The sequence below is a fragment of the Apus apus genome, chromosome 5 (genome assembly GCF_020740795.1).
Source record: "Apus apus isolate bApuApu2 chromosome 5, bApuApu2.pri.cur, whole genome shotgun sequence".
Classification (NCBI taxonomy): domain Eukaryota; kingdom Metazoa; phylum Chordata; class Aves; order Apodiformes; family Apodidae; genus Apus; species Apus apus.
Genome location: NC_067286.1, coordinates 49693264 through 49708111, shown reverse-complemented (window position 1 = coordinate 49708111; position 14848 = coordinate 49693264). Strand labels below are relative to the sequence as shown.

The window sequence follows — 14848 nt, the reverse complement described above, 5'->3', positions numbered from 1 at the left end:
AAACCCTAAATACAATATTAAAATTCAAATTTAAATGAAGATCAGTATGCAAAATGTGACTTTTACAGCTGGATTAACTCCCTAATAATAGACATTTTTAGCACTGTTTCCGTGGAACAGCTTTGTTTCACTTCTGTTCCTGCATGTGTTTCCCTGAGGTTAACCAGAGTGCAGTCTCCTCAGGATGGGGCTGGGAGATGTGCACCTTGCTCTGGTGTACTTTGACCAGCCAGCTGCTCCCTGTGTTCCATCCCAGCTTGCACCCTGTGCTGGGGCAGCTTTTGGGCTGTGCCTTGTTCTTGCCACCACCTCCTGCCACTATGTGTTTGCTCAGGGCTGGAGGTGAGAGGCACTGCCCATCAGCAGTTCCTCCATCCCTCCCTGGGACAGCTCACCCAGTGGGTGGAGGAGGACAGCTCTGGAGACCCAGTGCCTCTTGCACCGGAGGGACCCTGCACCTCCAGGGCAATTTGTTCTGTGGGCCAATGGGGCTGATTTACCCAGTTCAGTTTCAGCAGAATAAAGGAATATGTCAAGTTCACAGCCTGGCAACCATTCCCTGAGCATCTCAGCTGTTCTGGGTGGCAGGTGAACTGACCTGCAAACTGGGGCTGGGCTACAGGCCTGGCAGTGGGATGCTTTTTTTCGTCTCCTGCCAAGACACCTAGAAAGTGTAAAACCTTATGACTTATGTTCTGAGACTTTTGGGGCAAGTTTCCCCAGCCCAGGCACTGCCTGATCCTCCAGCCCAAAGCTCAAAGCACGGGGAAGGTTCTGCCTGTTAGCCCTGCACCAGCAGACCACAACAGCTCCTGCAACCCAGGGCACTGGAGGAGCGTCCCCTCAGGACCAACTGTCACCTCTGGGAGAACACAGACCAGTAGTTTTCCTCACGACAAGCCTTTTTATAACATTTTGGGTTTTTTTACCCACTCATGCGTTGTCCAAATAGCTTGACTTAGTCAAGCACTGCCCCAGCGTTTGAACTTCTAAACTGTTTTCTCACTGGTCAAACCCTTGTTCATCGGTGAACTACAGAGGTGACCCACACCTCAGTGAAGGCCCCGGGACACCCAGTGCTGAGGGGCAGGCAGGGAGAGAGCCCCAGAGTGCTCAGGACCTTGGGAGGTGTCCTTGCTGCTGGGCCGTGGCCGGCAGCACGCTGGGGTAAGGAGGGAAGCAGCATCACAGTGTGTCTGTGGGGAGGGGAGGCCCCCACTCCCCCTCCTCCCCACCAGGTCTGTACCAGCCCTGCAGTGTGCTGACAAGCAAGACTGAAGCTGCCAAAACAAAGGAAGGAACCCACTGCAGTTTTATTTTTCCTTAGATAAATTTTTTATATAGAATATATTACAGTCAGAGTTCTCAGCTTTTAATCAAAAGATAACAAGTTATTGCAGTTTTTTTTTTACCCAGTGAAACTACCGGTGGAAGGAGAACTTTCTAGAAAGCTGTGTTGTCTTTTAAAAAAAAGAGGGGAAAAAAAACCCCACCCAGGCAGAAGATACACATGTAGATCGCACTTCGTGCCCACCAGCACCCAGCCAGGCGGGTGGGCATCCATGTGGACAAGGGAGCATGAAGTGAAGAAGCAGCAATGGGCACAACACTACGGCAAGGGAGGCAGGCCTGGACGCTAGCAAGGTCGGCTTCCTAGGCACGATGCTTCTGCTCCAGCTTAATTGCTTTTAAATCAGGAAATGAAAATGCGGTGGGGAGAGAGGAGGGCAGAGGTGGTGGCTTTCACCGGTGTGGGTGAGGCGGGCCCTCAGCCTCGTCTCAGCTCGTGCAGCTTGTGGGCAACGCGCTCCAGCTCGGCCTCGATGGCAGCCAGGCTCTCCAGCTCCTGGTCCTGCAACAAAAGCCCAGGACAAGCATCAGTGGCCATGGGTGGGCAGGCCTCACCCTCCCCACCAAGAGCTATGGAAAGCCTTGCCAAGGGCTAGCTGCCAGTGGTGACACAAGCACAGCTGCGTTTCACCCTCTCCCCTCAGCCTGCTCCTGCATCTGCCCCTCTGCAGAGATGTCTGTGCAACACTTATTAGTCCTGTCCTAACCTTCAATCGCTGCAGCAGGGGCGGTGGGTGAGACATGCAGTCACTGTCCTTCACCAGCCCCACTTCTGGGCAGAGCAGCCCCCAGTGGGTGGCTCCCTCCAGGGCTTGGGCTGGAGATGGCTGCCCGAGAGCCAGAGCTGCAGCAGGCACTGCCAAACGGCACTGGGCACCTGCTCGAGGCAGTGGTGTGAAACTGGGATTGAAACAGGTGCCTGCTACCTGCATCAAGTGCAGTATGTGCCCTCCTCGTGGCGGGGATGGCTGTGTCCCCTCATCCCACAGCACTCCAGTACCAGAAGAGGCTTTTCTGTTTCGGAAAATAGTGACTGGGGAAGCCATCAGATTAAAGGCTCATGCTGCCCACCACTTGGTTGCCTTTCTGTACTGCATCTATGACATCACCTGAAGCTCTTTTATCTAGCACAGACACATTCATACCTGCGTGGCTTTGACTGAACTCTGGTCATATGCAACCGGCCCTGTCTCCCCTGCCAGCCCCAGCCCTGCCTGTGCCTCACAGCTGCCATCACCTGGGGTGTGCTGGAGGTCGTGAGCTCGCCCAGCTCAGCATCAGGCTCTGAGGGAGCAAACTTAGGGCTGTGGGTGCTAAAAGTGCCTTTTCCTGCCAGTAGAGCTGAGGGACAGCCTCTCCTGTGTGGAGGGGGAAGAGCGCTGCTGCTGCCTGCAGCAGCCACCAAGCACAGGCCTGCACTACATGTGGCTGGTGGGGAAAAAAGTAAAGTATGTAAAAAGAAAAAAAAAAGCCATTTTTCTCACTCCTGAGCTATTTTCCTGAACAGGGAAAAAAGCAAGCCTGCCCCTCTGCAGGGCCCTTGGCTCAGTCTCTGGAAAGGCTCTGGCTGCAGGAGTGTGCTGAGCCACAGCGAGTGCAGGGAATGGGACTCTCAGCCCCTGGCTGAGCCCCTGGCCTCACCAGCCAAGCCACATGGCTTGAAAGCCAAGCAAGGAGACAGGGTGACAGCTTCTTCGGCAGAGCCAGAGCTTATGCCTTCCCTTCTTACATTGTCCAGCGTCCTGTCTGACACATCCTCCGTGTCTCCCAGAGACCCTGATGTAGTTTTTAAAAAAAACAAAAAACACACCAAAAAAATCTTGCTGCAACCATGAACAGCAGTTTTGCAGCATCAGCAACCTCCTTCCCAGTCCTTGTTCAGAGGATGAGCCCACCATCTTGCAGCCAAGATGCACTGCAGAGTGGCTGGCAGAGGCAAGCAGGGAGCAGCCCTCCTGGGGGAGAGACCTGGGACGTGAGCAGATGATGGTGAGGAGGCAGATGTGGCAGGTGTCCATCTCCTCAGCAGGCTGCATCCTGCTCAGAGCTGAGAGATTTGGCTTTGCTTTGAGCCCATATAACTGGAGATACCATCTCAGTGGGGGATGCTGATGGGCGACCTTTGGGCAATGTTTTGGTGTGTAACTAGGGCAAGAGGGGTGTTTTGGAGGCAAAAGAGCTGCAGCAAATTGATTCCACTTACCTGCTGCCCCAGTCTGCTCCTGGACACCTGATCATGGCTTGTCCCAGAGCAAACACCCACAAAGCCCATTCCCTGCCCTGCTGTCCAGCCCCCTGCCCTATACCAAATAAACATTCGTGCTTGGAGGTGGGCCTCAGGACAAAGGCAAAACGACTGCTTCTGGCTTCCAGGGCAGGTGCTGAGCTACCACATAGCACCATAGGAGGTAGAAGGGAAGGAGGTCTCTGGCTTTGGAAGCCCAGCTCAGATGTATTCACATATCTGTCAATTATTTCCACTCTGATGTCCCAGCTCTCTCACTATGGCTGCAGCCCTGGTTTGCTTCTGTAGGAGGTCTAACACTAGTCACTTCATCCCTGAGCCAGGGAAACCTTACCCTTCTACTTGAAGGGGCTTAGGGACACAAGATCTGCTCCCAGACTCCAGACAGAGCTCTGGTCATCATGTCCAGCACAGATCAGTGCAAAACTTCTGTCTTATTTTTAAGACTCTTTGGAGCAGGGAATGTTTTTGCACTAGTTTCCAAAGCAAGGGGAAAAAAAAGAAAAAAAGGCACAGCCAGATGTAAGCCTCAATAACAACTAGGACTAAATGACAAAAGGTCACCAAGCATTTTCTCAGTGTCATAGAGAAGTGATGCTGGCTGTGTAACACCAAGGTACCAGCCACAACTCCAAGCATAGTTTGGATTTTCAAGTAATAACTGTGTGGGTTTTATTATCAAGCCTATATGCACCAACCTCTGTTCTCCTATTAGCGCTGCCTTCCTCATCCTTCTTTTCTTCAGGCATGGGAGCAAGTGGAAAGCCTCCTTCACTGCTGTCCTCCTTTGAGTGATGCTTCCATGACCTTCTCACATCTTCCTCTGGACTACTGAAGTCATACTTGTGGGACCGGAAGGCCATTTTCATGGATCTGTCTGGGTCTTCCCCACTATCGTTTTCCTCCATGCGCTTCTTTGATGTCAGCTGCTTGGCCAGCTCATCCATTTTGTTCCACCTCTTGGAGTCTTCCCACTCCCTGGAGGACTCATCCTCCGTCTCCTCGCTTTTGGCATCCCTGGATGGGAAGGTGTCCTCCTCCTCACCCTGCATTCCCTCATCCTCCAGGTGATGCCTTCCTCTTCTCAGTGCCCGGGGCTGCTCCTCCTCTTCCTCCTCCTCCTCCTCCTCCTCAGAACTCTGCCTATCTTTGGCAAATCCCAGAGCATCATCGTTATCTGAAAGGGCATTAAACACAATAGTGAGCACAAGTTTTCACCTGGTTATGCTCCACCTTTGAACTAAGTCTTTGAGAGTGACGCAAGGTAGGTTTCCTGACTTAGGCCCATTTTTCCAGGATTCTGGAAACACCCACTCTCACATCACCATGTCAGTAACAGGGTTTGTTGCCAGCAGTTGAAAACTACATAGGAAGCTCAAGAAAAAGAAATGAGTTGTCCCCAGGTGCTATGAAAACTGAGCAGCATTGGCAGTGAGGCAGCTGCTGGGCCTGTGTTACACACTGTGTGTGGGCCCATATGGTTGGGTGCTTGCGGGGGGGTCTGGGTGAATACCCCTGTCAGCAGGGGTATTTCTGTAAACCCAGTAAGCACCGCCTGAACTTTTAGGCTTAAAAGCCTCTTATCTGTCTGTCTTGGTGCTCTCAGCTCCTCCCGGATAGCTAGCAATACAGTCATCTGGGATACGTACTCTCTTCTCCTTGCATCTCCTCAGCCTCCTCATCTTCCTCAGGCAAATCAAGTGACCTCTCTGCTTCGGTGGGGTCCTCCTCTGCAACATCATCTCCTCCATCATCCTCCCGCTCCACATGCTCCCCTGCTGCCTCCTTGCTCTGCTCCTGGGCTTGCCTGGACGGCTGCTCTCCCTCATCCTCGAGCTCCAGCCTGTCCCTGGGGCTTCTGGGTTGCTCCTCTTCATCCCCTTGCTGCTGCTGCTCCTCCTCACTGAAGTCTTTGCTGATGTGATTGTCCAAAGCTGCATCTAGCTGGGCATCCTCTGCACCCCTGATCTCATTGCTCTCTGCTTCCTCCCTATCCTCCTCCTCTCCAGGGTTGGCATCTCGTGGCCTGGGCTCCCTCTCCTCCAGGCTGTTTTTCCCGTCCTCTCTTGAATCTTCATTTTTCTGGGTTTTCTGTGCTGCCAACTCATCCAGGGACCCCGTGGGCTGTTCCTCCTCAGGGTGCTCCCCTGCTGCATCTGCAGAGTGAGGAGCAAGAAGTAACACCTCTCCTGACAGCTCATTTCACAAACAGCAAAGCCCAAGCCTTTCTTAGGGAGCTTGAGCCCTGCTCAGCAACCTGCTTAACCAGCCAATGGATCCTTTCCCAAGTCACTTCAGCACATGCTTGTGTTCAAGCAAGCTGGTGCTCTCACTTGTGCCAGCTCTCCTGGAGAGACTTGCAAGGCTGAAGTTAAACATATGCTGAAGTGCTTTGCTGTGGCACCATCCTCATCACCATCTCTCAAGATGCCAGCAACAAACTCGCCCCGCATGAAACCAGATTGCACATAAAATGAAAGGATTGAGGAGGGTAATACAGCAGTTGCACAGCTCTCCCTGCTCTGAGTGCTGCACTAACATCACACCTTTATTTCTCCCAGCCGGTTGAAGAGGAAGCCAGCGCTGTTTGCAAGAAAGCCAGGGGGAGCTTGGGCTGGCTCTGCTTCTGCAAAGCAGCTACTCCGTGGGAGCTTAATGTGGGCTGGGTATTTGCTCTTGCTCATGCCAGAAACCAGCCACTTTTAATATAATTAGCCATAGAAATCACTTTGCAAAAGAAAGGGGGTTATGAGGGGAAGCGGGGAGGGAAGGAGCTAAAGAGCAGTGGGAAAAGCCAGGTGGGTATGGAAAGGAGAACACAGCCCAAAACAGGGCTGAGCAGAGCACTGGGGTGAGGGGATGCAGAGCACCAGTCATGCAGGGCTGCTCACCACCAGTGACACCGTGCACTGGACTGCCTGAGGGCACAGATGGCCCAACACACCAGCCTTCATCCTCGTGCAGTCTCCACACTGCTGGAGCAAGAGGTTCGGGTCTGCCCTGGCAAGAGGGAGAGCCAGAGCCACCTGTCCTCTCCATGGGCTTCTGGCTGTGCTGGCTGCAGCAACAGGCCCCAGAGGTGTTGCTCCTCCAGGCAGCTAGGGCTGCCATCATGGCATTGCTGCATGACTGTGGCTAAACCACACGCCCCAGCGCCTGCTCAGAACCCTCTGCAGAAGTGCTGCTGCTGGATGAGAAACCATCCCACCCCACACTGGCATTGACTCTTTCTCATGTGGAAAAGGGAAGGAGCTGAACCCTCCTTTCTGCTATACTGCCTGTCTCTAGCCAGGCCATACAGACATACTGACAAGAAGAAATCCCAGCTGAACAGGGACTTTCCAAGATGCATGCCCCTTGTGTGGCTGTGCACACTATGTGCATCCCAAGTTTGATTTTCCCTTCAGAAATTCATAACTTAATACCTTGGATGCCTGGAAACAAGGTGAGCATGAGCAGATCCACATCACTCTTGCCTGTATCACAGAGTCTTTCAGTATGGGATTTCTCTGGCTCATTTTAAGCATTAGGAGTAAGTGCTGGCATTGACAGCAGGGTGGAAAAGATCAGTATCAGTTTGGTTACTTGACCATCATCAGTTACCATAGCTCAGAAATTACATGTTGTTTAAGCTGGTAAATAAGAACAAAGCAAACACTGGTTGCTTGTGTGTGTTGCAGCAGCATCAAAGAAGATGCCTAAATGAGAACCAGATGGACATACCAAGGCTGCAAGAAAGAACATCCTTGTTTACAGCCTGACCTGGATTTGCTGGGGTGGAAGCTGACACTGACCTCTCTGCTTGTTCTTGTTGTGCTGATTTTCAAGGACTTCAGAAAGTTCATCTTCAAAGCCACTGTTTTTCTTCTGCTGCTGAGTTCTCTCACTGGCACCTGTGTCAAGCAACAAAAAGTAGGGAAAGGCAACAGCCCCTCATGTGTTTCAGAAAGCAGAGGTAGGAAAATAGTTCTGTGCCCTTTATAGTTGTCGCAAGCTGGTACGGGGGGGGCGACAATAGTTAAATGCGTATTTTCTACAATGGACAAATCTGCCAAACAGGAACTGAGAGGAGAAGCAAGACTCTAGGATATGTGAATCAAGTGCAGTAATGAAGCCACCATGAAAAACATCACCTGCAGGATAGAAAAAGGTCTCTAAACAAACACAGGGTTGCTAGGAAAACTAATATTGGTGGAGAGCTAGGGAATAACAGATGCTGAACTGCAGCACATTGAGGCCAACAAAAGACTTGAGCATCAGAGTACTGAAGGGTAAAAGTTGCCTCTGTAAGATGCTGCCCACTACCTCTGCTGAGCTGAGCACTGCGAGCCCCTGTGCCCTCTGGCCTGGTGGTGTGGGCCCTTCCACCCAGGGCACTGCCATCCCACTGCTGCCCAGGAGGGAGGACCTGCATTCATTCCCACTCCGTGGATGATCCAGAGCCTATAGGCCCCACACCTTAGCCTCTGGGATTATGGAGAGAGCTCAGCAAAAGCAATGCCCTGGAGAAAGTGTTGCCTAGAGGCAGCATGAACTGGAGGTCAGAGTGCAGCTCTCCTGGCAACAAGCTCCCACCAGCAGCTTCATCCCAATGGGATCTGCAAGCCAAGCAATCCCTCTCTAACACAGCTCATGCCTTGATTCTATGCCTTAATGCAAAGGTGAGAATCACTGGTGCCAGCCCAGTCCTCTCTAGTCCTACACAGGGCAGAGCTGGATGGCGTGGGCTCTCCAGCCTGGGCAGGACCCGTTGCAGCCAGCACAAAGGAGACCGAGATAAACACATTTGATTTTCCCTTAGGCTACCTCACTCTCCCATCCCTGGTCACTGTGACTGTAGATCAGAGCTCATGTTACCCCAGGACAAAATGGTTCGATGGGCTCAAGCCAAGGAAAGAGCAGAGCAAGATGCACCTCTGGGAAACAAATCCCCTCATGTCAACTCCATGCAGTATGACACAAGCTGTCTGATAGCTGAGCAGTTTCCAGCCACCCTTGGCATCTGTGCTGTACAGGAGCAGGGCACAGGAATGCCCTGGCAAGTAAGGGCTGCTGGCTGGGTTACCCCAAGGAGAAAGAGGAGGAGGGGAGCCAGGAGCTGCCCTCCCTGAAGCCTGGGGAGAGCCTCAACCAGGCCACCTGGGCAGAGGGGCCTGCACCAGCTTTGAACTATCCTTGTCTGGGACCTGCACACCAGCTCTGGGGACCTGGGCTCCTGAGAATAGCCCTTTCTCCTTTACACACCTCTTTGTACAGCTGCTGCCCCCACACTGGCAAATGGTGAGCTGCCCACACCTCTCCAAACTGAAGGAACTAGCATTCAACCTAAGGAAGCCAACAGGAAAATCCCCACTGGAGGTTTTCATTGCAGTCTTTTAGGTGCAAGTCCAGCTTAACATTCAGTGAGGCTTCTCTTCTGCCACACCTAGGTTTAGAGTGAGACTCCAGCTGCACAAACAATGAAGGTTATCTTATCTTTCATTTGAGTTTGGGAGCTGGTGGTTATCTATTGAATTAAATTACAGTATTTCCTTTTAGGATTCTCCCACCCAAAAATGTCTATACACTGCATTGTCACCAAGTTACTTTGACAGTCATTTAAATAATCAGATGCATATTGGAGTTTTTATCAGCAAAATTCCTGCCCTCAGTCACCCAGTCTCTGCTGGAAGTCCTGGAACTAATTTCCTAGGGCACATGCATACGATGTCAAATGAATGTAAAATACATTAAAACCCAAACAGCAAAACTGTGCAAGGGACTACAACAGATGAAACCCCTCTTCCCAAATATTGTTAGTGAAACTGTACCTTGAGCAGCAATTTCCTGAAGCTCCTTCAATAAATTTTGGTGGCGAAGGATAGAAATGATGCGTTCATCTGCAACAGGAGAGATTTGGTACCAAAGGTGGTCAAAGACAACCTCCCCCCAAATCCAGGAAATTAAAACCAGCCCCAAATGCCACCTCCCTCTTAGTTTACACTCTCCCTCAGTCTGATGTGTTGCCACATCGCTTAACCATGTTGTTAAGATGACAAGGAAGGTCTCATGAAAATCAGGCAGCTTCCTGTTCCCCAGAACTCCCCTGGACATGGTGCCAGCATGATGCATGGCCTGGGCTGAACAGCAGCTCTAACCCTTCTTCTGGGGCTTGGTGCAGCCTGGTGGGGTGGCCATGAGGAAGGTGAGTATGTCAGGGACCCCATGTGATGCACTAGAGCATGCTTCAGGGCAGGACTAGCCTCTTCTTGCCAGTTCTGCTCTTGCTGATACCCAGCATTAAATCTGAGCCTGTACCTCCTCTGAGTGTTTCTAGGCATTCCTCACTGATCGGCAGGGGGTTTGGCTTTGATAAAGTATCAGAGATGACCTCTACAATGCACTTCATCACCTGGAAAGAGACAAAAAGACAAATCAAATCACAGTGGTTTTTTGGTTGTTTTTTTTTGTTGCTGTTTTTTTTTTTTTTTTTCCTAAATCTATTTGTTACCAAGGCTAAAGTGTAGCAGATGATGACACAGATCTTGCTTTTCTGGTTGAGCCAGAACTGAATGTTCGGTTCCTCTTTTACCTAACTTGGGAACAGAAGGTACCTCCTGATACTGAGAAGTGAGCAAATGACACATAGCAATGGAAAGAGCTTCTTCAACATGACACACACTTCAGCTGAGGATCCCACGACTCCAGCTCATCCCAGAGGCTGGGCTCACCAGGAGATTAAAGCGAAATGCATATATATAGAGAGACCTCAAAATCATGCTTACTTAAGTCAATATATATCAGCCTGCATCTCATAAAAGGGCCAGTAGGAGGTTGTAGAGAGCGGTAAGTGGTCATAGCTATTCAGTAGGTGACCTCAAAATCTTGCGAGCCCTGAGAAGGGCATCATAGTTAGATTGTATCCACACATGGAGGGCAAGTTGAGGCAAATGGTATCTTCAAACACAAAGAGAAATAGTGTTCTCAAGCTCTAGAGAAGGTCAAGGCACTCTGGAGAAGTGTTTGACCTTGAGCTTGAGTGTTCAAGCCATCTACTATAGACTGGAACAGCTGTACACTGAGGCAGTCATCTGAAAGCAAAGAAGTTCCCACACTTTCCTTGGAAGCATTTGCAACTGCCTGGAGCAACTTCCAGGATGGTGAACTCTGAGCCTGCCTTTTCCAGCAGCCCTTTTCTTCATTGTAAAATGAGAATAATTTATCTAGTTTGTTGCCTGTACTGGCACTGCAGGCCTAGCCCTTCACCCACGCAACTGCAGCACCACTGATCCCACAGGGATAACCCAGTGCTAGTAGGTGTGGTAGGAGAATAAAAGCCACAGGTGCAAAGGCAAGGTGACACCTCTGGCAGGGGTGAAGACACCTTCACCACACTGAGACACACCACCAGGAGCCCTACTTTGTGGTCATGGTAGCTCCAGAAGGGAGAGACCCCACACAGGAGAGAAAGTAGCATTCATTACAGTCCAGTGCCACTTAACAGTGCAGGAGTCCAGCTGCCTGGTTCAAAAGGATGATAACTCCTAAGGCAGCCCAGAAAGCAGGCAGGGCTTACAAGTGCCTGAGGAATAAAAGAGGCTAAATTGATAAAAGGGATATAAGTAAGCCTTGGAGGCAGAAAACTCACTCACTGAACCTCCTTCTTCTGAGGATTTCTGCAGGCAGTCTTAAGAGCCCTGACCTCCCTCACAAGGTGCTATTCTCAGGAGAGCAAAGCACTGCGGCTGCAGTAGAAATTAAACACAAGTCAGCAATTCCCAGTCACCCACAATGTTGCTCATTCAAGCAACTGGATATGTTCATTGACCAGCTGCAATGGGCAAATTTTCATCCTGTGTAAGGAAAGAATTCTGCTTTTGCAGATCACAACCATAAAATGCTGAAGTCTTAAATATTTACAAGGTTTGAGGGGATTGCCTGCTGGATTTAAAATGTCATAGGAAATAATCTAACAATAGGAAAGCAGGGAAATTTCCCTGATATCATTCTCCTATACCACAAGCAATCCATTAATATTGATTTTACGTTACTTGGAGTCACTTCACTCTACCGTCAAATAGAACAAACCCCGTATTTTTATACTTCCCTCCTATGTTTCCCAACCTCTGGAACCACTTATTGTAGCTGTATTCTATGCAGCTTCAGTAGTAAGGACTTTCTCAGCATGAGAAATAACCTGGTCCAAGGAAACACTCTGTATAAGCTTTTTGAAGACTTCTAAGCTGATTTAAGGTCTTTGTCTGAACACAAAGAAACACATCAGTCACCACTGAAATGTAGCCAACTCTGTGGAATTACTTCATAACAAAATGAAAAGTGCGCTCATTTCACAACACTATCCTTGACTTTCTCTAAGAGCAAGTCTTGCAGAGTGAGACTTCACAAGGTCTTGAAATAACAGCCTGCATCAGAAAATAAAGGAGATCCTTTCCAAATGAATGTAATTAATCCAGTGCAGAAACCTGGACTGGAATTTTGCCATAACTATCCTCTAACTGTGAGCACGTAACTAGATACTTAAGAGCTGCTCATGCAGAAATCTCCAAAGGATCATGTCCTTACAAGAACAGACTTCACCACTTTTGAGCTTGGCTGTGCTCAGTCCCTTTTGAAATGTATGCTTGTAAGTGGGAAATTGTGTCCTTCAAGCACAAGAGTGGGCAAACACCAGGGATATTGTACATTCTTTGGTTGTGTTCAGCTCCCCATGGAAAGCTCTTGGTGTAATGAAAGACTGATGAACTGCCCAGGAAAGACCTGCAGATTCTGATGACCCATTTCATAGTCCTGAGCCACCCAAGAGTGCTGGTGGAAACACAGAGCATGGTATGTGGGAAGAGCTGCTGTTCTCACTGCTGCACCCATGGAATGATATCCCTGCTCTGATCTGTCCTGTGAGATTCAGACTTCCTTCACTGAAATGCTGTGTCTCAGAGGGCAGTGAAGGTGGAAGAGCCCTTATGGCTCCTTCCAGTTGCAGCAAAAAGGTGTGGCCTGAATTTTTTCCTCACAGCTAGAGCCTGTGTCAGTGCAGTAGCCAGGGAGTGAGCAGGCTTGTGAGACAATCCTTCCTTGGTGGAAGCATTTCCATGGAGCTACACCAGCTTCCACAAAAGCTAAATGCAGCTTGCTAGGAAGTGCCATGGACATACTGGGGAATAGATCTTGCAAGGAAAATTGTGGAATTACTGGGTTGTCTCTCCAGATGCCAATGAGCATTCTGCTCTGGCATGTCCGGTTGAAGGGGCAAGTGCATGCCCCCTTTCTCAGTCAGCAGCACACAGCCTGCAACAGGCACCAAGTGTCTCACAGCTCATGTCTCAGCCCCAGCAAGGGCTAAGCAGGCTAAAAGTCTTAACAAAGCAACAGTTCTCCAGGCCCAGGCACATCTGAGAGGAGCGAGGGAGGTGTTTCTCACAACACTTGCTCTGTAGGTAATGCTAAGTGAAGACACTGTACAGTGGAGCCTGTGGCTGAGAGAGTGACATGAATGTGCCCCCCTCTACTGTTGCCTTGGGAAAAACATGTGGCTGAAAGACTTCAGGAAACAAAGATATTAAAGAAGTAGGGAGGAAAGGGCTGGTGTTTCCTTTCAGGAAGTTAATGTCTATAGAAGTCTTAATTTGAGCAGTTAAGAGATCAGCTTATCTGAAAGACTCTAGGAGGGGGCAGGGCTCTGTCACAGATCAACACGGGCAAACACACCTATCCAGGCATTTAAGTGCCAAAAGCCCTACACCCTTGTGAAGTGCAGCCATGAATGTCAGAGAGGTATGACACAGACACATGTACTGAAGACTATAAAAGAAATCTGGAGAGGTCAGCCAAGTCACACATGGCTCGTAGCCATCCAGACAGGCTGAGGACAGATTTACAACCTGAGAGCAGCCAGTTGCCTATTTTTAAGAACATGCAGGTTTAAATAACACACCACACACATGCAAACACAGATGTATACACCCCCTTGAATGCACACAGTTGCAGCAATGCCTGTTCCTGAACCACATCTCCCCCTACTCTCCCCTGAGTCACCTCCTGTTGGGAGCTTTGAAAAGCCAAAAGTAGGAGGACTGGGGAGGGTTATACCCAGCCTCCACCCCCAGCCTCACCATTTTCTAGACAGGCTTGTTTGGTCCCTCTGGTACATCCTGAGGGACTTACCTCGTGCTCAGCTGCCCAGAAGTGGGTGCACAAAAGGTAAATCCTGGTAGGGAGGGAGTGGGGTCAGACTGATCCTGCTGTAGGAATCTCATGCAAATCCCTGGCACTTCCTACAAGCATTTCAGCAGGAGCAGCCAAAACTAACCATAACGTACTTCTTCTTCACTCACCACTTCCACTACAGGCCCATCCTTACCTTAGTGTCCCCTTTGTTCATGTCGTTTGTCACAGGAACAGAGATGGCTGTAAAATGAGGGGAGGGCAAAAAAAGAGAGCTTGTTATTCACCTCCTCTGGAAAACAAGCAGATAAATCCTATCCTGCTAAAACCAGGAGTTGATAAGAGGTGCATCTTGCTCTGGTGGAAGTGGTCCTTGTGTGCAGCAGCTGGATGTGTGCATTGTGCCCCCTCCCAGCCTTCCCTAGGGCAGGAGAGAGGGAAGGGAAGGGAAGGGAAGGGAAGGGAAGGGAAGGGAAGGGAAGGGAAGGGAAGGGAAGGGAAGGGAAGGGAAGGGAAGGGAAGGGAAGGGAAGGGAAGGGAAGGGAAGGGAAGGGAAGGGAAGGGAAGGGAAGGGAAGGGAAGGGAAGGGAAGGGAAGGGAAGGGAAGGGAAGGGAAGGGAAGGGAAGGGAAGGGAAGGGAAGGGAAGGGAAGGGAAGGGAAGGGAAGGGAAGGGAAGGCAGGGCAGGCCCGGCGCGGGGCTCGGGCGGTGACCTTGCGGCGGGCGCTGTCCGCGGTGCTGAAGGGCGGCGCGGGGCGGGAGCCGGGCGGGGACAGCGCTGCGGGCGCGGGGCGCGGGGGGCGCGGACCCCGGCCCAGCCCCACTTACCCGGCACGGCCAGGAGCAGGACGGCGAGCAGTCCTGGGCGGGCCATGGTGCTGGAGGGCGACAAGAGCATAGGCTGAGTCTGTCCCCTGCGTGGGGGCTCCAGGCGAGGTACCGGGGGGAGACCAGCCCCGTGCGTGTCTACGCCAGAGCCCTGGCTGAAGAGCCCAGATGGGGCACTGCAGCAACCGGCTCATTTATATATCTCAGCCCCTCGGAAATGGCGTCAGGAGGAAGGCACCTCCTCCCCTCTCCCCCCTCCCCTCGC

The 14848-nt window shown here is 50.8% G+C and overlaps 1 protein-coding gene across 1 annotated transcript; it reads right to left on the bottom strand.

Annotated features, from left to right (window-relative positions):
- Positions 1 to 1311: 1311 nt before the first annotated feature.
- On the bottom strand, positions 1312 to 14778 carry CHGA (chromogranin A). Its single transcript, XM_051621906.1, has 8 exons — positions 14584 to 14778; positions 13953 to 13999; positions 9893 to 9986; positions 9406 to 9474; positions 7390 to 7488; positions 5245 to 5751; positions 4294 to 4772; positions 1312 to 1852 (listed from the first exon to the last, which is right to left on the bottom strand). The coding sequence occupies exons 1-8, from the start codon at positions 14651 to 14653 to the stop codon at positions 1769 to 1771; spliced, it is 1449 nt and encodes a 482-aa protein (XP_051477866.1). The 5' UTR covers positions 14654 to 14778; the 3' UTR covers positions 1312 to 1768.
- Between the last annotated feature and the right edge of the window lie 70 nt (positions 14779 to 14848).